This window comes from Lissotriton vulgaris, chromosome 7 (genome assembly GCF_964263255.1).
Source record: "Lissotriton vulgaris chromosome 7, aLisVul1.2, whole genome shotgun sequence".
In the NCBI taxonomy this organism is placed as follows: domain Eukaryota; kingdom Metazoa; phylum Chordata; class Amphibia; order Caudata; family Salamandridae; genus Lissotriton; species Lissotriton vulgaris.
In genome coordinates, this window is record NC_141695.1 from 730,203,736 (window position 1) to 730,226,830 (window position 23,095).

The following is a 23,095-nucleotide window of genomic DNA, read 5'->3' on the forward strand; positions in this document are numbered from 1 at the left end:
TGTACCCTGCCCCAATATGTCTATCTTGTTGCGTTTTTCTTAGGACTCGGTCCTGGGTCCAGAGTCCTAAGATGGCTGCACTACTTCCTGGTTGCGGTGGTGTTAACCAATCAGATCTCAGCAGGAGATCAGTAAAGGCTCTGCGTCCCTAGATATACTATTTTTTTTAGCATGGCATCCTCTTCCCGAGCCTCCTCGGGCCGCATGGACTGTGGCTCTAATAGAAGTGAAGCTGTGGGCGTCCTGGTTGGGCACCACAGTACCTACTTGATAAAACACTGTACTGTTTTTGTAATGTGTTTCTTTTTTCAGTTTGAATGGAATTTTGGTTCTGTATATGAACATTGATTAATGAATTGTATTATACACTTTCTGTATCCTGTCTGCACTGCGAATTTATTTATGTACAGAATATTGATTGTTTGAAAAATTATTTATTGTGAATTTGTCACTGTAAAAAATGAAAAAAGTTTGAAAAATAAAATAAGAATACAACAATAATAAAATGAAAATATAAATCAAGATTATTCACAGTAGTATTTAGTCAGTTTGTACAACGTCTAGTAAGATGATTTAAAATATGCACAGAACCTGGTGCTAATTCCTCTTCTTCCTAAAAAAATATTTTTTCTGTTTCACCACTCAGCCCAGCGCTACACACCACTCTACATTGTTAGCACCTTACTGTCTGGCAGTGTCCATTGCCCTATGTATGCCTTCTGATGGCTTCAATCAAACCTGTTTGACTTGGAATTTTAGGGGTATGAGCGACAGTAGTAAGGCAAAACTAGTCTTCTCCCACATACAGTGCCACAACATTGACATATGTCTGTTACAGGAGTTACACCTGACAGACACGATGCAATCATACTTGAGGGCGCATTGGGTGGTCGAGAGACGCGTGGCCTGTTACTCAAGTCATGCTAGGAGGTGGCAATGATCCCCCGCAGAGGATTACAATGTAGGCGATCCATACTTTGCTACCGGCAAGGACGGTGTGTTATGCTGCCTGGGATCTTACTAGGCCGCACACTGATACTGCTCTCAGAGTGCCGTCCCAGCATGGACGATCCTGCATTTTTCAGGGAGGTTTGGAGACTAGTGCGTACCATTGGCCCGGGGGGGTTACTGTGGGGCAGCGACTTTAATGTGGTATTGGACGCCACTGCATATAGGTCCATCGTCACACGTCGACCGCATCCACAGTCTGCTGCTCGAACATCTGGTGCACTCATCACTTACATAGCACTGAACGGACATTCATCACCTCCACACACAATATTTGGGCCAAAATAGATTACTGGCTTGCTACCAGAGATGAGGTTCTTGGACTGTCGATGTCAGACACCTTCCTCAGTCGCTGTCTGATCACGTCCCCGTGCTTCTGGAGCTGCACCCATCCGCCGCTTTTTACATGCTTCTTCTTAGAGGCTCCCTACTGGTGCTTTGCGGGATCAGTTGTTCCACCACAAGGTTAGGGATGCAATTGTTGAATACTTTACACTGAACTCAGTCTGTGGACTCCTCATCCACTCTTTGGGAGGTCTTCAAGGTGGTTATCCGTGGGGTCTTTATTGCCTAACAGGCTGGGGTGTTGAAGATGATACGAGCGACTCTGTCTCATTTTGAGTCGGACATTCGTGCCCTAGAACTTCAATACTTCGACAATGGTGAGACGAATTTCCTCGTGTTTATCTGTGGATCGATTGAGGAGTATGAGGAGGAAGCCCTCTGAGAGACTTCTCATTTGAGCACAGAAACTCGGGCTAGGCCCTATGGGGAGGGAGAGTGGGCAGGGGAAGACCTTAGTGGGGCTGTTGCGTAAACCATGGGCTAGTGGCTATGTGGTCGACCTGTTAGATGACCATAAAAATATACAAGTGGTATATGAGGCAGTTTAACGAACCATGATTGATTTCTATGTCAACTTGTATTCTTCTTCTCAACGTCCCACCTCTTCCCCCATATTTGATCTCTCATTTGGACTCAGTTCAGCTCCTCTGGCTAGAGGAGGGTTGCCACCTTTTCTTGAATGAGCCCTTCACAGTAGAGGCGATCGGTGACATCATTGCAGAGCTGCCTGGAGAAAGGGCCCCTGGCTTCGATGGCCTTACGGTTGCCTTGCATAAGGAGTTTGGACCTTTACTACCCAACCCTCCTCCCCATCTTCTTGACCTGTATAAGGAGTCACTGCAAACATGGGTCCTCCTTTCGGGTGGCCCTTATTGTGACCATCCTCAAACCTGACAAAGACCCTAAATGATGTGAGTCCTACAGACTTATCTCTATGATAAATACAGACAATAAGGTATTGGCAAACTCATTGCCTTGCGACTTTTACCTAGTTGTCATCGTAAGATCCGCCTGGATCGATCTGGCTTCGTGATGGGATGATCCAAGGGCTACAATCTGCATACCTTTTTCGCCCTCCTTCATGCACTCGATCTGACTTTACAGGCTGCTGCAGCCTTCCTTGATTTGAGTCGAGTCAATTCACAGCATCGACTTCCTCAAGTTTCCACTCGGAGTGGACCATCAGCACTGAAATGAAAAACCCTTTTAGATCCAAAAATTTCAAAGCCAGATTCCAGCACAACGGTCAAACCCATCCTCCATCCACAGCTGGCCTTCAAACAAAAACAACTCGCCATCCAACCTCATCCTTGCTCACCCTTCGACTGCTGCTGCTCCATCGTCCAAAAGACTGTTGTCCTTCCACGAATCCCTGGACGCTCCAGATACTGTGAAAATATGCTTAGACATACCACAGACATATTTAAAGATCCTGTTAGTGCTAGGGTTATAACGCCCAGGGTGGACAAAAAGTACAAGGCCACCCCATCTATATTCGAGGCCAACTTCTACCAGATTTATTAGTCTTTACTACGCCCAAAAGCAGGCAAACTCCCAGGCCAATGGAGATGTCCCGTCTTTAGACAAAGAGAACAAAAGAATTGATGCGGCTGGGAAAAGGGTAGCAGTACAATCAGCCAACCATTGACGTATTGCAAATTCTATGGGCCTCCTTGCGAGGTACGACTGTGCCTACTGGGACGAAGTGGAGGATCTTCTCCAATATCTCAGTGAGGAGCATGGAAAATGGGGCCAACAACTTGTCTCAGATGGCAATCTTATTTTATATGCATCCATTTACTGTGCCTTAGATTCAGCTGACACTGCAGCTAGGAGGGTCAACACAAACATTCTCCTATAGAGGCATGCATGGCTCTGTATTTCTGGGTTTAAACCAGGGGCTCAGCAAAATATGTTGAACATGCCCCCAGGTGGACCAAACTTTAAAGAAAATAAAAAAAGATACAGAAATCGCAAAAGCAGTGGGACTCTACAAACACCAGCTCCTCGTGGCTCCTTCCGTCACCCCTCCTACTGTGGAGGTTTGAAAACAACCTTCTCTAAACATCTCCACCTCTTACCAATGCACTCAGGGCCAGCACACCCCTCCCAGGGGTTACTTCAGGTGATCCTGCGGAGGCAGTAATTCCAGAGGGAGAGACCGGGGTGGTTCCCAAAAGGATCTACACCTGCCAACAAACACTGACTTCCCTCTTCTTTCTTCCGACCATATAACACCCATCAAGGGACGTTTACATTATTTTCTACCCACATGGCAGACTGTCGCCTCAAACCAGTGGGTGCTGGATATTATCCAACATGGTTATTGTCTGGAGCTCACTTCCACACCTCACAACATTCCACCACTGACACACAGGCTATCAGTAGAACATCAAACACTTCTCAAAGAGGAGGTCAAAGCCCTCGTCCTCAAAGGGGCTAAAGAACCTGCCCCCATTCTGGACCTCAGGCCCCTACACAAGTACATCCTATTGGAAAGCTTCAATATAGTAACCCTTCAGTATGATTGGATAAAGATCATCAAATTCTACTGGATTGCTCATAAAAATGTCAGCAACAATATGGAAAAACACCTTCATCGCAGAAAATTGGCTGCTCTTTAAGCCGAGCACACACATTTTGGATTTCTTTTTTTAAAGCTTTCTATAGTGTTGTGTAGTTTGTGCCTGGAAATGGCATTACTGGTAAAAACCCAACCTTCGTCAGTGGGATGGAATTGTGGAAGATCAGAACATGAATTCCAGCCTACAGAGGAACTGTCTTTTCCTCATCCTTCAGACCGCACCGAGTAAGAGGTATGGTAAATTTGGTTAAATCAGCTTTGTGGACTGCAGCATCAAGGAGAAGATCCATATTCTCAGTCACTTTGACATTTTCTGAGACTTGTTGAAGGCTTGTAGTGATTTTGCCCACATTGGCAAATCAGTTAGGTCATAGGTGTGCCGCTTCATTTTTGTTTATGCCTACAGATGATACAGCTTTTTTTCCGGCACCTACTTCCTTGGTACAGTCTTGAAAACGCACCATGGCAGTATCATGTGTGCTGGATGTCCCAGACAAAGAACAGATGTCTTCAAAATCTAAATTATCAAAAGCAGCATGATAAGCGTGGCTCAAATCCACCCGAGTGACTTACCGCACTCACCTATAGTAACTATATAGGAAGTCAGCCGGACAGTGGAGAAGAATAAACAATAGTCTTTATTAGGCCAAACAACACTCATATGAGAGGGCCCTGTCCGACCTCACTCCTAGGAGTGCGAACGAGAGGACTGACTCTCTGCATCACAGCAATACATTATAATGCAACACAGTTCATTAGGGTACGCCCCTTCTGGAAAATTACTGAAACCCAGACCAGCGAACAATGCCATCATGCAGCAGGCATCTGCACCTGCAAAGGATACATCGCTATCTTTACTCAAGGCCATGGAGCTAGGCTTCAGCGTCTCTGGGGCATGAGAACATTACTGATAAAGAGACTTGTTAGTTTCGGCCACAGTAAGCCGCGAAACGAAAACTGCTGTCTTAGTGAAATTCTCTATTCCTGCGGGAGGGGCAGATGAGCGAGTGAGGCTCGCGGACAAAGAGGGATACACAAAGTGGCGGCACACAGGCTAAGCTAAAAAACTAATACCGTCACACATACGTTTGAATAATAAGGTAGCAACGGGAATTAATCACAGTGCGTATATCATCAGTTAGCCATATGATGCTAACTCACATATCAGAACGGGGATGATTGGGGCATCGAAAAGTGAATTCTATCAGACCCTCCATTTAGCATCATTGGCTAACTGCAGCCATTTTTATTTGCCAAAGGGTAGCGCCGACACATCCATTCTAAGGGCAGAGCATCATTTTTATTCAAAAACATCATCTGAAATAAACATCAACCAATTTGCGTCAGGAACATCAGTAATCATCGAAGCAGTATATTGACCTGACACCTTCTTTTGTGGACGTAAGTTTGTGGCACACATTGAGCAACATGGAGGAAGGCAAAATACACAAAGGCAACATGTCAGTATTACGCTCACGACACCAACCAAACCCATTAATATTTTCCAACCCCAAGAGGAGAAAGCACCCCAGAGCCACCCCCGTAAGGACCATGTCCCATTATCCTGATGTAGTTCAGTCGCTAATCTATGTAATTTCTGTACTGCCAAGTTAACAGTCGCAGCTGAGTCTGGAATATACACGCAACAAGACGTCCCGATGACGCGACAGGCTCCGCCCCTATCTGCTAGGATGACGTCAAGCACCATCCTATTTTGAATCGTGAATAATCTCATAGCCTGAATCTCAACAGACATGTTAGTCGGAATGTCAACTCCAGTAAGGACTACCTTTTCCATTACCCTGGACAGTCGTCGAATGGCCCTACTATTAAATATCGGACCCCAGAAAGGCAGCAAGCCCTTAGAAAAGTCAGTCCATTGCTGGTAGGAGGTGTCTGTCTGGTCAACGTCATCTACCTGAAGTTCCCTCCTTTTGCGCTGCTCTTGTGGACTAGGAAACCTACGATGAGTCTTATGATAGTCGGAGGGTGCCACATATACAGGAGGAATCATATAGGCTAAGTAGCATACCCCACCCCAACCTTCGGGCAACCATAAATATCCATTATCTCCACACACAAAATAGATGCTAGGGGGAGTAACCAGAGAGGGGCTGAGAGGCAAACGTATTAATGCAGTCACATTACAAGAACTATTACCAACCTTGATAGGGCCCCTGCCTTCAATACAGAAAAATGGTGAGGGACCCACCACAGCCAGGGGTATCAGAGACTTAACACTGTCGTTTCCCTTTGGGGGGTGTCTGTAAGACAAGGAGGAATTCAATTGCAAAAAACTTTCCCTAACTTTGTCAGTGTCATTTAGAATCAGAAACCGGCCCACCTTTTTCTCACACGTCTCTATAAATGTCTGATCAAAACGTCCGTCAGTATATATTCGTCCAAGGGAAGAAGGAGGTAGAGGACGTACTCGCATTGTCATTGTCGATCCCCTATTCTGCAGTCGAGGAGTCAGAAAATCTGGCTGCTGAAAATACCTATGAGAGTATACCACCCCACACAACTATTCACAGGCGTCAAAGGGAGTGCTAGAAATCTATCTTTCTTGTAGGCAGCAGAAGGGAGGAGCCCACAGACCCAACAGTCGGTCAGATTGGTGGTGACATGTGCATGGTGCAAAGTCTTTATAAAAACATTTTCTTTGTAACCCTTCCTCAACATTCGCTCACCATAATCCACAGTAATCATGTTATGTTCAGGAACAGCAGTAGGTGTGGGTGCAAACACATGAACGGGGTAGGCTTTATCCAAAAAGAACAATATACCAAGAGTCACTATAAAGGCAATTAGTACGATAATAAGGAGCACTATTTTTCCTTTTCGGGAAAGGGACAACCAGGGGGAATCAGGCACGGGTCTCGGAGGAGCCGCAAAGGGCTGCTCCTCATCAGGGATGGGGTGACCAAAAGGGTACATTTTCAATAGCGTTCAAAATATATCAAAAAATGAAAAAAAAGGAAAAATACTTCTACTAAAAAAATAGTCCCAGACAATCCACAAAGCCGGCCAGAGGGGTTCTTCAACCCTAAAAGAAGGGATCTTCTCCCTGTGTCCTTCAAAGCCTCACAGGCAGGCTTTTACCGTCCATACCTTATTCCCACGTCGCTCAACGCACAGCAATGGAAACAGAGGAGCACTTAATCTGGGCCCCACACCACTCTATAGTCTCATAGAACACAATCTTCGGCTAAACACCAGGGCTCTTACAAGTCCATCCCTACCACTAAATCTTCGTTATTAGAAAGTTCGCTAAGCCCTTCTTCCAGTGTTTAGTCCATCACACTTGTCACTCTGTATTATTTTTTTATTTTCTTCGGGGCCGCAGATTATAGCGAGTGCTCCCTCGCACTTCGGGATCAGTGAACAAAACAGGTGTATCTATGGCAGGTGCTGGACTCTCTGATGGCTCTTCACTAGTAGCAACGGGAGTAGCAGAGCTCACTGAAACACTTTTTTCTGCACGTGACTGTGGATTCTCTTTGCCACTTTGCTCCTCTCCCATCAGTGAAGCATCCGAGAAGGGAACATATCTGGGTATTTGCTCATGTTCCTCATCAGCAATGCCTTCTTTTACCCACTTATCATAGGGTAACGGCTGCGGGACTCTCTTTACGTGCGAGGCGTGGGTCCACGCTTTCCTGCCTTCCACACGAAGCGCCGTGCGCGTGGTGAGGAGCACCTGTCGCGGCTCCGACCACCTAGGCTCCAGACAGGATTTCCGTTGATATCTTCGCACGACGACCCAGTCACCTGGGTTGATGGAGTGTCCAGGCCCCTCCGGCAACGGCTTCAGGGTGTCTGCTACCTGCTGATGAATAGAACGAAGATCTTTAGTCAAAGCATACAAGTAGTCTGTCAACAAAGGATATTGAATTTCGGAGAAACATTTAGGCCTGGGCACTCCCCAGATATTGGCCGGGCGGCCAAATATCACTTCATGTGGGGAGATGCCCGTTTTTGAATTAACTGTTACTCTCGTAGAAAGCAAGGCTAAAGGGAGGGCATCTGGCCATCGGAGTCCTGTGGTCTCCTGTATTTTGGCCATCTTTAATTTGAGCGTTCCGTTAAACCGCTCCACAAGTCCTGCGGCCTGAGGGTGTTGAGCCGCGTGGAACTTTTGGGAAATCTGTAAGCCTTTACATATCTGCTTCATTAATTCTGCGTTAAAGGACGTACCATTATCACTCCAGATCACCCTAGGTAATCCGAAGCGAGAAAAGTATTCCTTTATTAACATCTTTGCAGTAGAAATGGCCGTACAGTCCTTCGTTGGGAAGGCCTCAACCCATCTGCTAAAAGCACATACAACCACCAGGACGTATTTAAGATTGTTGACCCTTTCCATCTCAATATAGTCCATCTGAATCACCTCAAAAGGGAAAGAGGGAGGTGCAAAATTTCCCACCGGGACAGGGGTACCCTTTCCAGGATTGTGTCTCAAACACACCATGCACTGTCGGACCAAGTGAGTTGCCACTCTGGAGATATTTTTATTGCTCCACACTGGGTCCAACAGTTTGCATATTCCTTTAGCGCTAATATGTGCAGGCCCATGAGCCATCGTCACTACTGGAAGAACATATGCATTCGGGAGTAACCATCGTCTCTTATCGGTCACATCTGTCCAACATTCATCCGCATCCAATCGCCCCTGCCCATCCTTCCATGCCCTCAATTCGTCTTCAGTCGCTTTCTCCTGTATATTTTTCACACTCTGCACAGTATCTGCGAACATGTTAACATCTGGGACCCATCTAGCTGGTCCTGCCACAAACATCCGTGGTAATTTTGTCCGAGCAGTCTCTTTTGCTGTTTCGTCTGCAAAGGCATTGCCTCGTCCCACATCATCCACTATTGTCTTATGTGCGCTACACTTTATCACAGCCAATCGCTTGGGTAACGTCAGTGCTGCTAACAGTCGTAATATTAGTGGACCATGCTGTATGCGTTGTCCATGAGAAGTCAGAAATCCCCGTTCTGCCCACAGTCGCCCATAATTATGAGCCACGCCGAAGGCGTATTGGCTGTCAGTATAAATGTTCACGTCCAATCCTTCACTCAATTCACATGCTGTCAGCAAGGCTATGATTTCGGCAGCTTGGGCCGAATTGTAAGGTATCCTAGAGGTCTCCACTACCGTCTGTAATGTCGTTATTGCATACGCTGCTGTCGATGTACCATCTGCCAGTTTGAAACAAGACCCATCCACATACAACTCCCCGTCCGGTTCGTCTAAGGGCTTGTCCGTCAGGTCCACCCTCCCCTTTGTCTCCTCCTCTGTCCTAAATAGACAGTCATGTATGTCATGTATGTCATCGTCCTTTGTATCTGTGGGGATAGGTAACAATGTGGCAGGATTCAATGTAGCACACCATTTTATTGTCACATGAGGTGCAAAAAGGGTCATCTCATAACCAGTAAGACGAGCACTAGTTAAATGCTGCGTCTGTGTTCTGTTTAGCAAAATATCCACAGCATGCGGTACCATTACTGTGAGGTCTGAACCCAATACCAGCCCTGCCGATTGTCTTATAGAGACCGCAGCAGCCGCCGTGGCTCTCAGACAACTCGGCAGCGCTCTTGCCACATTGTCAAGCATTGCAGAGAAGTAAGCGCAGGGTCTCTGTTTCCCTCCGAAACATTGTGTTAAGACAGACACCGCGCAACCTTCCGCCTCATGTACGTAAAGAACAAAAGGCTTCTGGTAATCAGGTGTTCCAAGAACGGGCGCAGAACATAAAGCTGTTTTTAGTGACTCAAACGCTTCCTGACATGCAGGGGTCCAGGGTAGGGGTTCGCGCACTTCTTTGGTAGTCAGATACAATAGGGGTTTTGTTAGTAACGCATAGTTAGGTATCCACTGGCGACAATACGATGTTATGCCCAGAAATGCGCGCACCTCTCGCTGCGTGTTAGGTACCTTCATGTTAGTAATGGCTTGTATGCGCTCTGGCGTCAATCTCCTCCCCGCTTTCGAAAGGAGGTGACCGAGGTAGGTAACCTCCGTTCGACAGTATTGAAACTTTGGAAGGGACACTTTATGCCCCCTTTTTGCCAAATGGTGTAGTAATTTAATAGTAGCATCCCGACAACCCCTCTCGTCGTCCGATGCTATCAGGATATCATCCACATACTGCAACATGACGTTGCCAGGCGGAAGTTCCAGTTCATCCAATTGCGCCTTTAGTGCCTGACTATATATGCTCGGAATTTCAGTGTACCCCTGGGGAATTCTCTTAAACCTGAAGCTTCGGCCAGCCAATGAGAATCCGAATAGATAACGGCTGTCTTCATGCACTGGAATACTGAAGAAAGCATTCTTCAAATCCAGAACAGAGAAATATTTAGCAGAGGGGGGTATCATCGTCAATATCGTAGTGATGTCCGAGACCACCGGGTATTGTGGCTCCACTACTCTATTCACGTGGCGCAGATCAATCACAAACCTATATACATCAGGAGTATTATCTGTAGCTTCAGGCGACCGTCTTTTAAGGATCGGTAGTATAGGGCTGTTACATATGTTGGAATCCGTCTCTTCCACTACACCAGACCTAATCAAATCTTGTATTATTTGTAACAGAGCTTTTTCTCCCTCCCTAGGAATCCTGTACTGTGGAACTCTGGGTAGTTTCGCTCCCACCTTTACCCTTATTGTGACCGGGGCGATATCCATTTTACCTACATCTGTATCATTAACAGCCCACAAATTGTCGGGTATCCCTTGAAATTCAGGTGGTAATGGGTCATCTTTAGAAAAACATTGTAGTGGGCGAGCGACAGTCGGGCCTAACGTAAGGTACACGCCGTCCGGGGAACAATAGATGGTGGCGTGCAACCTCTTCAGTAAATCTAAGCCCAGCAAATTTTCTCCACAATTCGATGTCAATAGGAACGGTGAATCAACAGTGAAAGGACCAATCGTTAACGTAAGGGGTTTAGAAATGGGGCTAATCACCGGGGTACCTGAAAAACCCACAGAGATATTATTCTTGCCAGACAGAGCCGCCCCTGGGACCCGAGAATGAGCCACTGAACTTTTCGTTGCACCCGTATCCACTAGAAATTTTTGTTGAAACCCCAATAAGTCTGCCTCGACATAGGGTCCCCTTTGATCAACTTCCACAGGCACTGGTCCCTCGCTCTGTCCTACGCTTTCCTAGTTGTGGGAGAACCCTGTCAGATCGTCCACTGAGTAATCATCATTATAGTACTGACCACCGCCCCTTTGCACTTGTTGTCTGTCTGCGCCGTTGTCGAAATAATTACCTCCTGGCCTCCCTGCCCCATCCATCCGTGCATTCTGCCTCCCAGAGTCACCACTACCTCTTCCTCGTCCTCGCCCTGTACCGGCATTCGACTGAAACAGAGGGCAATCCCTCCACCAATGTCCCTCCTGCTTACACTTCGCACACTGATTCGGTCCCAATCTTTCCCTACTTTCACCTCTCCCATAGCCGCCACCACCACGTCCTAGCGCCGCATCTCTTCCTCGGCCCCTCGCCACTTGCTGCAACAAAACCCTAGTCTTTAAATCCTTAGCCTTCTTTTCTTGCTTGTCCTTACTCTCATTTTCTCTGTGTTCATAATACTGTGCCATACTGAGGATACCAGAGGGAGAGGACGTGGTCCATGTGCTCTCCGACGCTTGCAATCGCGCTGAAATTTCGGGCAATAAGTTCATGACAAACCTATTAACAAAGAGTCGCAACCCTCCATCCTGTGACACATCCTGCCCACTGAAATCCATAAACGTCTCTTCGAAACTCGTGAAGAAGTCCGAGACCGCCTCATCCTTTTTCTGCTTACAAGCCGTCAACTTGTCCCAGTCTACCTTCTTCGGGGGAATGAGAGAGTGAATGTATTTTATTATGCGCCCCGGTAAGGCCAAGATCTCAGCTTTCGGCTTTTCCCCTGGCTTACGTTCTTTATCCCAATCCTGCAACTCCTGCCACGTACCTCCCAACTCTTCCGAATGATCTGTACCTTTCACCTGCCGCCATACATCGACCGGGACTAGAAGCCCAAAAAACAATTCAACATCGGCTAAAGTCATTACAGTGGAAGACGCAGCTTCCGTCAGCTCCTTGTAATATGCAGTAGGGTTCTTTCTAGAATCCAGCAACTGAGCCTTTAAGGCCAGTACCTCACTTCTCTTCCATGGAGTATACACCCATTGCTCCTGAAAATGCGCATCTACCCTGTTCCTGGTGACAGCCCTCGTGACTGGATCTACTATCTCGGGGATTTCGGGATGGAAGATAGGGTGTACCTCACGCATTGGATGTATACCTGGAAAATGGGGCGTACCTGCAGAGGGCAATTCATTTCTGTACTGTAATAAAGCGCGTAAGCTACGCATCACCTCCTTCACCCCAGTATTCGTTCAGAAGGCTCCGCTCTGTATATCTCGCAAAGTCGCCGGAGCCACACCTCCATACCCCTGTTCCCATAGCGGTATCAATACATTTGACATATGCCACAAAGCGTGCTGTTGCATCAAGGGCTCAAAATCTTTCATGGTGGACCAAATGTCTTCAAACGAATAAATATTATTCCTTGCCCACTGGCATGCCTGATTAGCCACTATACTCTTCTCATCCAAACCAACTGTAGAACGTGTAAGCAACTTCCGTACCTGTGAGAGCAGTCCGCTACCTGTGCCTCGACTCGGCGTTAACATCTCCTGACTGGGGGTAGTACTAGCTGAAACAGTAGGGAGTGCTAAAGAGAATTGGGAGGGTGCAGGTGAAGTGGTCTGGAGTAAAGAAACGAGGGGTGTCGAGGGCGGGGAAGCAGAAATCGCTGCGCCATGTTGGTGTGGGGCACTTGCCGATGGACCCGGAACCCCACTAATGGAGCTGGCAAGGAGGGGTACAAGGACTGCGGGGCATAAGGAGGAGGGGGTCGAGTACTCAAAATGTCCTCCATCTCATCTTGGTCATCCTCTCGCACTACATAACTTTTATTTTCTTTCAACCTACAAAGCCTATCTGCGCGCTCCAAGCGCTGCTCATTCTCATTCTTAGTATGTTCTCTCGTTTTCTGTGCCATAGTCTGCGCGGACTTTTTAAAATCCTCTTTCTCTTCTCTCATCTTACGTTTCCTGGCTTCTTTCTGCCACACTCTTAAAGAATCAAACATACTTTGACGGCTACGTCTAGCAAACAATTTGTCCTGCAAATAATCCAATTTAGCTTCTTCGAAAGAACCTGTCAAGGGCCATTGTAAATCCACGTTGTCAGCGGTGTACCGGTGCCATAAAGTGCCAAATAAAATCGGGGGCAATCCATGCTTGATATACATATCAAAGCTTGGAGTGCCCTCGGGGGGTGCAGGTTGGCTCTCAGCCAATCTGACATCTGAGGGTCGACAACAACATCCAAAACATCGTAACTTACTGAAACACGGCATCTCTACCTTGGTGTGAAAGAAACACTTCTCCACAAACTTCGTTACCTTGAATCACTAGCTCGAGCTCATTCATACACACATATAACTATACGCTAGGAAATCACACACACATATACAATACCTCCAAACACGTGTTACCAAATGGGACAAGGCCCGTCGACCAAGTCCTGGGGAACCTGGACCCTACCGCAGACCGAACAGTGCACTAACTGTTCTGAGGACGGGGAACAAATCCGCTCCCCGTGCGGCACTACGGATCACTGCGCACTTTACCACGGGAGACCCAGGACTCACCTCCACTGAACCGCCACTCTAGGAGTTCAGGGTAAGCACCGGAGTCCACCCGCAATGAGCCACGCCTTCACCACAGTACCACCCGGTCGGATCACTACAAACAATAAATCTATATGTTCTCCCAACCTCGTCAAGTCTGTCAGAGCGCCTGCTCGCACTCTGAGTTCCCCGGAGCACACTAGCCCCAGGAGCACACCGGCTCCTCAAACCACTGGAGACACCCTAGTCTCCCGGAACACTCCAGTTCCTGAAACAATCACAGGTGGACCACTCACCTTCTGTAGGCGGCACCGACCTCTACCGTTCTCCACCTCCGGCTGCCAGGACCAACACGGTCAGCTTCGAGTTCCGCCTTCTGGACCCCGGCGTAAGATCCGAACCGGGACCTCTTCCGATCAGCAGGGTGGGGCAGCGCTGCGAGAACCAAGCTCGGCATCAGATGGGTACCCGGGCCCACCGTGCCGACCAGCGGGTCCCCGGTCTTCTGCTACCCACCTACGGGAGAGAAAGATCCTTATCGCGGGGTCCCTATTCGGGCGCCATCTGATAAGCGTGGCTCAAATCCACCCGAGTGACTTACCACACTCACCTATAGTAACTATATACGAAGTCAGCCGGACAGTGGAGAAGAATAAACAATAGTCTTTATTAGGCCAAACAACACTCATATGAGAGGGCCCTGTCCGACCTCACTCCTAGGAGTGCGAACGAGAGGACTGACTCTCTGCATCACAGCAATACATTATAATGCAACACAGTTCATTAGGGTACGCCCCTTCTGGAAAATTACTGAAACCCAGACCAGCGAACAATGCCATCATGCAGCAGGCATCTGCACCTGCAAAGGATACATCGCTATCTTTACTCAAGGCCATGGAGCTAGGCTTCAGCGTCTCTGGGGCATGAGAACATTACTGATAAAGAGACTTGTTAGTTTCGGCCACAGTAAGCCGAGAAACGAAAACTGCTGTCTTAGTGAAATTCTCTATTCCTGCGGGAGGGGCAGATGAGCGAGTGAGGCTCGCGGACACAGAGGGATACCCAAAATGGCGGCACACAGGCTAAGCTAAGAAACTAATGCCGTCACACATACATTTGAATAATAAGGTAGCAACGGGAATTAATCACAGTGCGTATATCATCAGTTAGCCATATGATGCTAACTCACATATCAGAACGGGGATGATTGGGGCATCGAAAAGTGAATTCTATCAAGCAATCGTAAATCCTTTGCTGCTAAAGTGATTTGGAAGTGGTGTGCTGTCGGAGTCACAGGATTTTACAGCATGAGCTGCTTGCAAGTTCCTGTTCCCTACTATGTCATTATAACTTGGTGATACACCCATCCTACTCTACTTTTGCACTTGTCATAGACGGCGTGGGCAGTCTTCATGAGTAAGGCAGTTTTCTTTGTTTTGCCATGATGTAATTCATTAAACATGATTTGGAAAAGGCACTACGTTTACACAGCATAAGCTTGTCTGTTCACGGGATTGTCTTCCATTTCATGTCTTATATCTTTAAAGCCATCATCAATGCTGTTGGCTTCTGTTCCGAACTCAAGAACTTTAGTTTGTAACAGATTTGCTTTGCGGATATTAAACTATGATGTAAAAAATGGTAAGACAACATCAGGCATTCTTGTTGACCCCCATGATTTGTGGAGCTCTGGATCATCACAAAATTTGTCATTAAGTCCAAAATCTAAGACATTTCTTTAAATGATTCCTGCTCATTTTACTGCATCCTGTGATCTTATTTTGGCAGTAAGAAGTTCAAGAGTCAAATCAGCTGACAACACCATAAGTGTCTCATTCTTTTTCTTAGACTGACGAAAACGAATTCCGTCATTGTACATTCTCACCAGAAAAATCTTAATTTCATTATTAAGGATTATTATGGATCAATATAGTTTCATCAATGTTGACTATTATTTCGCTAATCCCCCTACTGTGAACCCGTAGCCAGCACTCGAGAGTGGCTTTAAAACTTTATTTTCTTTTTTAAAGAGTGCAAACTTAACTGAAGGCTGTAAGTTACGTTGGTGCTGGGAGCTCATTGTACATTTATATTTTTGATTGTATGCACACATGCTGTTCAGGTGGACATACAAATCCACTGCAAATACCGTCACCTCACTGTTAAGATCAGCTACTTAGCTGAAAACTTCATCTTTGAGTCTAACATACTGTGTAATTTTTCATCAGCCTCTTAGGTTCTTGTTCTGGCTAAACCACAGATAACACATTGAAGATCCTCTCCTTTCTGATCCATTTTTGGAGGTTGAAGAGGGGTAGCTATCGATCTTCTAAGTGGATGGGCATTGGATTTGGTTGTTGTCGATTTCTCAGAAGACTTGAATTATTGTTTGTGATTCACTGATTTCTGTTATTTTTTTCCAAATTTTTTTCCTAGTCTTTTTTCCATTGTGTACGACTTGTAGCACTTGTTGCTACAATGATAGAATATTTGACTGCCTCACCAATCAGTTTCAATCTTTTGCGAACTTTGTGTTGCCGCATTTCTGCAGAATCGCGAACTCTCTTCTGTTCAGCCGTAGTTGATGTTCGCTTTTTATTTAGATTAGTTTGCCATATAACCAGGCGCTGCCAGTTCAGGTAAGAGAGGTGGGATGGTGGGGCCACTTGCATTCGCTCTCTGGGACAGAAATGCGGTGAGCGCAAAGTAAGTGGTTTAATTACATTTTTATATTTTATTTTCCCAATACTGTCTGTCGACGTCCCCCCCAGCTCTCCTGCCTCACCGGTCTTACCTGAACCAGCCGCTCCTGCATATGACACATTTTTTTTGTCGGAGGAGTCCACAGATTTATCAGTTAGCAACTTTGTCAGGAGGTAAAAATCATGTGCTACCACCTGCTTCGTTCATGTTTATGAATTTAAATAAATGGAAAACCTGAAACAAAAACAATATTAAAAAACATTACCAGTATGATTGCTAAAACACCTCTTATAGAGCCGCCATTTTGGAAGATGGAAGAAGGGTTTCTCTAAGGAGTTCTTTTCGGTCCCTAAAAGACTACGTGACCCCCAAAACGTATGTTTTGTCACCAAAATGAAGTATATGGGTCTTAGAGTTCCTGAAATATTACATCATCACTGCAACACAACTGCCATTTTTTTAAATGTCGTCCAGAAACATTTGTCCTGTCTTAGCAATGTCTACCCAAGCTAAATTACTTCTCTAATGATACAAAAATACCAATCAAAAATAATATCTTTGGACAAATGTATTTTACCTAGGTATATCAAGGGTCCAGGACTATATCAGAAAGGCTCCCTGCTAATAGTGTTGAAGCTAAGCCCAAGCCTTATTGATTCTCTGTTAGCAGTGATGAAGCTCATGTCAACCCTTTATTCAGAGCAATAGTTTCCATCCCTGCTGAAGCTAAGCAATTGCTCCATCATAAATGTTCACTCTTGTTTAGAGAGGTATACTGCAGGCCCAGTGGATATTTTTCCAGTTCAGGCTTCAATCCCACAGACCATCTTCTCGTGGGATAAACACTTCAACAAATAGACCCCTAGGTAGCCATTACTACTTTGTGCGTGCTATGAAACTGCCTCCCTTTTTTGCACTAAATGCATTACTATTGGACATTAAAGCAAGTTAGAAGCCAAGGTTGCATACACCTGCCAGCCCACAGGATGGAATAGGACTCTGAGGCACCTCAACTACCCCAGGAGATGAAACCTGAGTTACAAGGAAAGTGGGTGGCTGGGGCATTAAGATCCATAATTCCACAGGGCACAGAAATCAAGGAACCAAAACAGCACACACTTCTCTGTTTAAAGCACAAAATAGATAACGAAAAGCTATTCAAAGGGTTCAAGTGTAACTAATTACTAAGTCCTGAAATAATGGAGAGCGAGGAAGTTAGCTAATGAAAAGGACTCAAAGCAAAAAAAAAATAGGAAAACAAAAGCACTGGTGGTATGCTTAATTAACCTCAGCCACTAATAAAAACTCTGGGCATAACACAGTCCCATCTTTTCTTGCCCACTATGTCAGTAGACAGAGACCAGCCGAATGCAAGTTAGACTTAATATTGCTCCAAAAGGAACAGACTAGCCGTTACTGCCAGGCCAGTTCTCCTGCAGACTGAAACACCGAACTCCAAATAGGTTTTAGCGTATGTGGGCTTTAATAGTGAGGTGCAGTCCAAGTCCAATAGTAAATAAGGTACTCACATCATGGCATCTCTCTTATCTGCACATATATATGGGATGGTTTATGTAAACGTATCCTCCATACCTGTACTAATTATATACTAGATGCTAAAGTCAAGACTTTCATGCCCTCATCCCTGTAGTAAGTAGCTCTACAATCATTGGTCACCAGCTAAGCGGTCCTAGGAACATCTGGGGTTTGTTATGCACAGGATTCAGCAGCAACTTGCCTGGTTAAATGCTATCAACCCATTACGGGGCAAATCTTTAGCAGAGCCACAACTACGGATAACCATACCAATGGACCCATTTCCAGAAAGAGTGGAGATGTCAAGTCTCTCTGGTCAGGGAGTGTGGATCTCAGGTGAAAATCACCTTCCTGGCGTCTACTTAATACTGCTGTGTACTAATTAGCCAGGAATATTTGGGTACACTTTTTGCTCGCAGCTCCATTTTTATATAGAGGTAGGGAAATATTTCAAGTAGCAATGACGATTATTGCTGCACCAGCTTGTGCAATTGTCGTCCCATTTTACAAAATAGAAACCACATATGTGTTCAGCAAACAAGAAAGCACTATTTTACATCTCAATCCATGCTCAATAAAATTAGTGATTTGACACCTGAGATTTTAGAATATGGCTAGCTTCAGTTGCCACAGGACGGTATGCACATGCTCAAGGAAGCACAATGCCCAACTACAAGTACGTTATTGCCAACTTTTCTGTGAATGTTTGCATTTTATTTAGCACTCACCCGCTAACTACTTCAGTTTACAATATTACTTGAAATTGGTTAATGCTTCAAATATTTGGCTCGGCTTACCCATCAATATGCATTCATTTTTAGTAATTTATCTTTCATGAAAGGTTTCAAACAAATAATCTGACCTCAAGTACTTCCCATATCTATTTCGTATTTATATGCTGTCATTATAGGACTCACAAGCACTCTTGAAACAATGCATAGCTGTGGTCTCAAAATATTGTAAAAGAAAGTGTTTATTTTCTGGTCCTGGCTCCTTGATATACCTCCTTGAAAAAAATAGTTGTCATGAGAATTTCATTTTTGATTTGTGTTTTTGTATAATTAGAGAAGTAATTTAGCTTGGGTAGACATTGCAGGCCGAATTTTTCTGGACAACAGTTTTAAAAATGGCAGATGGGTTGAAGTGATAATATTTTAGGAACCATGAGGCATTTATACTTCATTGTCATGTCATAGCATAGGTTTTGGGGGTCAAGTAGTCTTATGCAGCCAGAATATAATTCCTTTTTTTAAAATGATGGCTTTATAAGAAGGATATGTTTGAGACATCATAAACTTATTTTAATATTTCTAGTTACATAACTCTCATAGCTCACACCCCTATGTTCATATATTTGTGTCATGGATAGATGGATTTGGGTGTCCTGTTTCATTCCCCTCAGCTTGTAATTCGACGAGGGATAAAAATATCTTAGGTTAAAGGGTCGATAGGTTGTGTGGTGCATTATTGTATCGGTGGCTTAACCTTCATTCTTCTTTCCATTTCTCTGTCACAGAACTTTGAAGTGAAGGCAGATGACCTCGAGCCCATTGAGGAACTTGGCCGTGGAGCCTATGGTGTGGTGGAGAAGATGCGACATGTTCCAAGTGGTCAGATAATGGCAGTGAAGGTACATTGCATGGTTGCTTACTGTGAAACAAAGGCGAAAGATCTATTCTGTTCAACTTCATTTTAATTGGCATAGTTTGATATTAAGATGGAAATCTTTTGGGAAATTGTTGATTTAAGCCTATGACTTTTGATTGCGAGTCAGAGGTCATACAACATTATGTGCACGAGCACCCACTCCTCTTCCGCTGCTTAAATGAATAACATGGACAGCTTGCACTTTTTCTAGACCTACCGTATTTCAAATATACTTAATTCAATGTCAGTTCATGATTTAAAAAATTGAAGCAAGTACGAGTTGGGTGGCCAGAGAGTTTTGATTGCATCCCTCCAGGTGTAACCAGTAGTTTTGCAGCGTGAATCTTTCTGGATTCACTATGCTGTGCATTATTCCGCGGTCTTGTGGTTGGGTCCGGATTCGTAGTCCTTTTTTTTTTTTTTTCGTAGCCCAGGTAGGCGTCGACGTCCCACCTTTGGTGTATTTCCGGTGACGTCGGCAAGCTTCCTGCGGAAGCTCCCACTCCTGGGCGCCATCTTCAGATTCTTTTTTCCGCGGTTGGGTCTGGATCATTCCCAAAAGGGCTCCAGACATTTTTGGAGAAAGAAGAAGAAAAATACGGACTTTTGCAAGAAAAAAGATTGAGAAGACTACAGGAGACTACATCATCAAAGAGGACGACAAAGGGGAAGAAGAACTTCGACATCCATCGGAGAATGCAAGCTCAGGGGGCCCCTGAACGCATGAGATGGACAACACTCCTTTCAAATTCTGCCGTAACTGCCACCACAAGTATGCGCAGAAGGACCAGCACAGGGTCTGCAACCTTTGCCTACCGGTCGACCACGAGAGCGAGGACTGCAACGCCTGCTCCGCCTTCACGCCGAAGACTCTTCGAGTGAGAAAGAGACCAAGGATAGCCAACGCCACCATGCAGGGCAAGGGACAGCCACCGGCCCTTCACCGCTACCGAAGGACCCGAGAGCCAGCTCGGCACCGAAACCTTCGACGACGAAAGTCGGCTCGGCGCCGAAAAGGTGTCGATCCATTAGACGCAGACCACGCGGCCGAAATGGAGAAAAAGAAGACGCCTCAAGGCCGAGATGGAAAACATCCTGCAGCGGAAAAAAGATTTCGACGCCAGGATGAAAGAATACACAATCCCGACGAAACCTAGGCTACAGGTGGTCGAGGAAACGGAGGAGGACTACGACGTCGAAGGACAGTCGGTGGGCGTCGAGACCTTCGACGACCAAGAAGGAGGAGGAGGCCTCCTACTACGAGGAGGAGGGAGACGACGACCGCAGGACACTCCTCGGGTCTGCATCCTCGGACACTCAGGATATAGATTGGCAGGACATCGACACCGAGAGCCCAGAGGAAGCCATCGACATGTACCCCTCGAGGCCCTCGCTGCCAGATGACATTGGGGTCTACAACAAAGTCATCAGGAATGCAGCTGCAGTTTTCAAAGTAAAACTCGACGAACAAAAGCAGAAAGCAGACTTCCTTCTCCAGACACTGCTCCCTACACAAACGAGGAGCCTGTTCCTGCCTATGCTCGACAGTGTCATGGCACAGGGAAAAGAGGCTTTCAAAGAACCAGCTACATGCAAAGCCGTCACTCCCAGGTCGGAGAAAAAGTATAAACATTCCTCCAAGGACCCACCCTACATTCAGGGATCGGTCTCAGCAGACTCCATCATCGCAGCCACGGCAAGAAAGAGGGCCAATGTGCCTACCACTTCTGGGCCAACTCCAGACAAAGAAAGCAAGAGGATGGACCTGGTGGGGAGAAGAATTGAACGGAATGCCGCAATGCACTGGCGCATGGCGAATTCCAGTGCTCTGCTCAACAGGCCCCAATACCAGATCCTGGACGAGCTGGGCGAGTTAGTAAAGCACATGCCACAGGAATTCACGCAAAGAGCTGAAAACCTTGTCGAAGAGGGAAAGAATGTAGACAATTCTTGCCTCAAGACTGCCCTGGACGGAGCAGACACCTCCAGCAGGCTCATGATGATGGGCATCACGGAGAGAAGAAAAGCCTGGCTCAGAATTTCGGGCTTCAAGCCAGAAGTGCAGCACAGCATCCTTAACAGACCGTTCAACGGAGAAACGCTGTTTGGGGGCCCCAGTTGACGAGAAACTCAGCCAACTGAAAAAGGATAACGAGACTGCAAGATCCATGGGGGCATTGCAGTTCAGAGGTACTAAAAGGGGCACCCCGTCACAAAGACCTAACGGGAGGGGGGAAACCAGCCAGGAACATCACACCAGGCGTTCCAACAAGCCCACCAAGCACACACCCAGACTCAGCAGGGGCAGCAAAAACAGTCCTGGCAGTACCAACCAAGAGGTCGGTCCTTTCGCAGGAGAGGGAATTGACATGGACATAATAAGAGAGGGGGACAGCAGCCCGCCTCTAAGTGACTTAATAAAACTCCATGTGCCCACCCGAGCAAAAACTCCCAGGGTGGAGCAGAAACACATCGGATAGGAGTTACACGAGCTAGACACCTCCGTACATGTAAGACCAGTGGGAGGAAGACTGAAACACTTCTTCAGGGAGTGGAAGAGTATAACATCAGACAAATGGGTACTCAACATCATACAGTACGGGTACTGCATAGAGTTGGAGGGAAAGCCAACGGACAGGAAACCAAAAAGAAGGCCACTAGCAAGGAAAGACCTAGAGCTCCTTCGGGAGGAAGCAAAGGAGCTCCTGCAAAAACAAGCCATAGAGCCAGTACCTTACAGGGAAAGGAACAAGGGCGTATACTCCACATACTTCCTGGTACCAAAGGTGCACGAAACTATGAGACCCATCCTGGACCTAAGATTCTTAAACAAGTTCGTAAGAACGCAAAGGTTCAAGATGACCTCCCTACAAGAGGTACTTCCTCAATTGCAAGGCGGAGACTTCATGGTCACCATAGACCTAAAAGATGCCTACCTGCACATCCCAATGAAGAGGGGCCACAAACACCTCCTCAGATTCATCATCGGAGAAGACCACTACCAGTTCACAACCCTGGCGTTCGGGCTCAAATCGGCACCAAGGGTTTTCACAAAGTGCCTCGCAACAGTCGCAGCACACCTACGAAGGGAAGGGATACACGTGTACCCTTACCTGGACGACTGGCTGATCAAAGCAAGCTCATACAAAATGTGCAAGCAGCACACACCGAGAGTGACCAGCACATTGATGAACCTAGGATTCTCCATCCACTGGGGAAAATCCTCCCTGGATCCAGAATAAATAAAATCTTCCTGGGAGCATAGATCGACACCTTACAGAGCAAGGTGTTCCCCAGCGAGAAGAGAATGATAGCGCTCGTGAGGGAGACGCAGCTCTACTAGAAGGGGCAAGCTCGGACAGTGAGGACAGCGAGCAAAATCATGGGCATGATGACATCATGCATACACCTAGTGCCAACCGTACGGCTCCACATGAGACCTTTACAGGAATGGCTACAGGATAATGGTCACAAGCTACAGGTCGTTGGGAGGATCTAGTGGTTGTAACGCACGCAGTGCAGAAAGAGATGGCATGGTGGAACATGGCGAACATAACAAGGGGG

At 46.3% G+C, this 23,095-nt stretch overlaps 1 protein-coding gene across 1 annotated transcript in view; it reads left to right on the plus strand.

Annotated features, from left to right (window-relative positions):
• The window catches only part of MAP2K6 (mitogen-activated protein kinase kinase 6), a 435,425-nt gene that overhangs the window by 227,295 nt on the left and 185,035 nt on the right, over positions 1 to 23,095 (plus strand). The window contains exon 4 of the mRNA XM_086930973.1: positions 19,401 to 19,514. Coding sequence (XP_086787099.1) covers positions 19,401 to 19,514 — 114 coding nt within the window. The remainder of the gene's footprint in view (positions 1 to 19,400; positions 19,515 to 23,095) is intronic.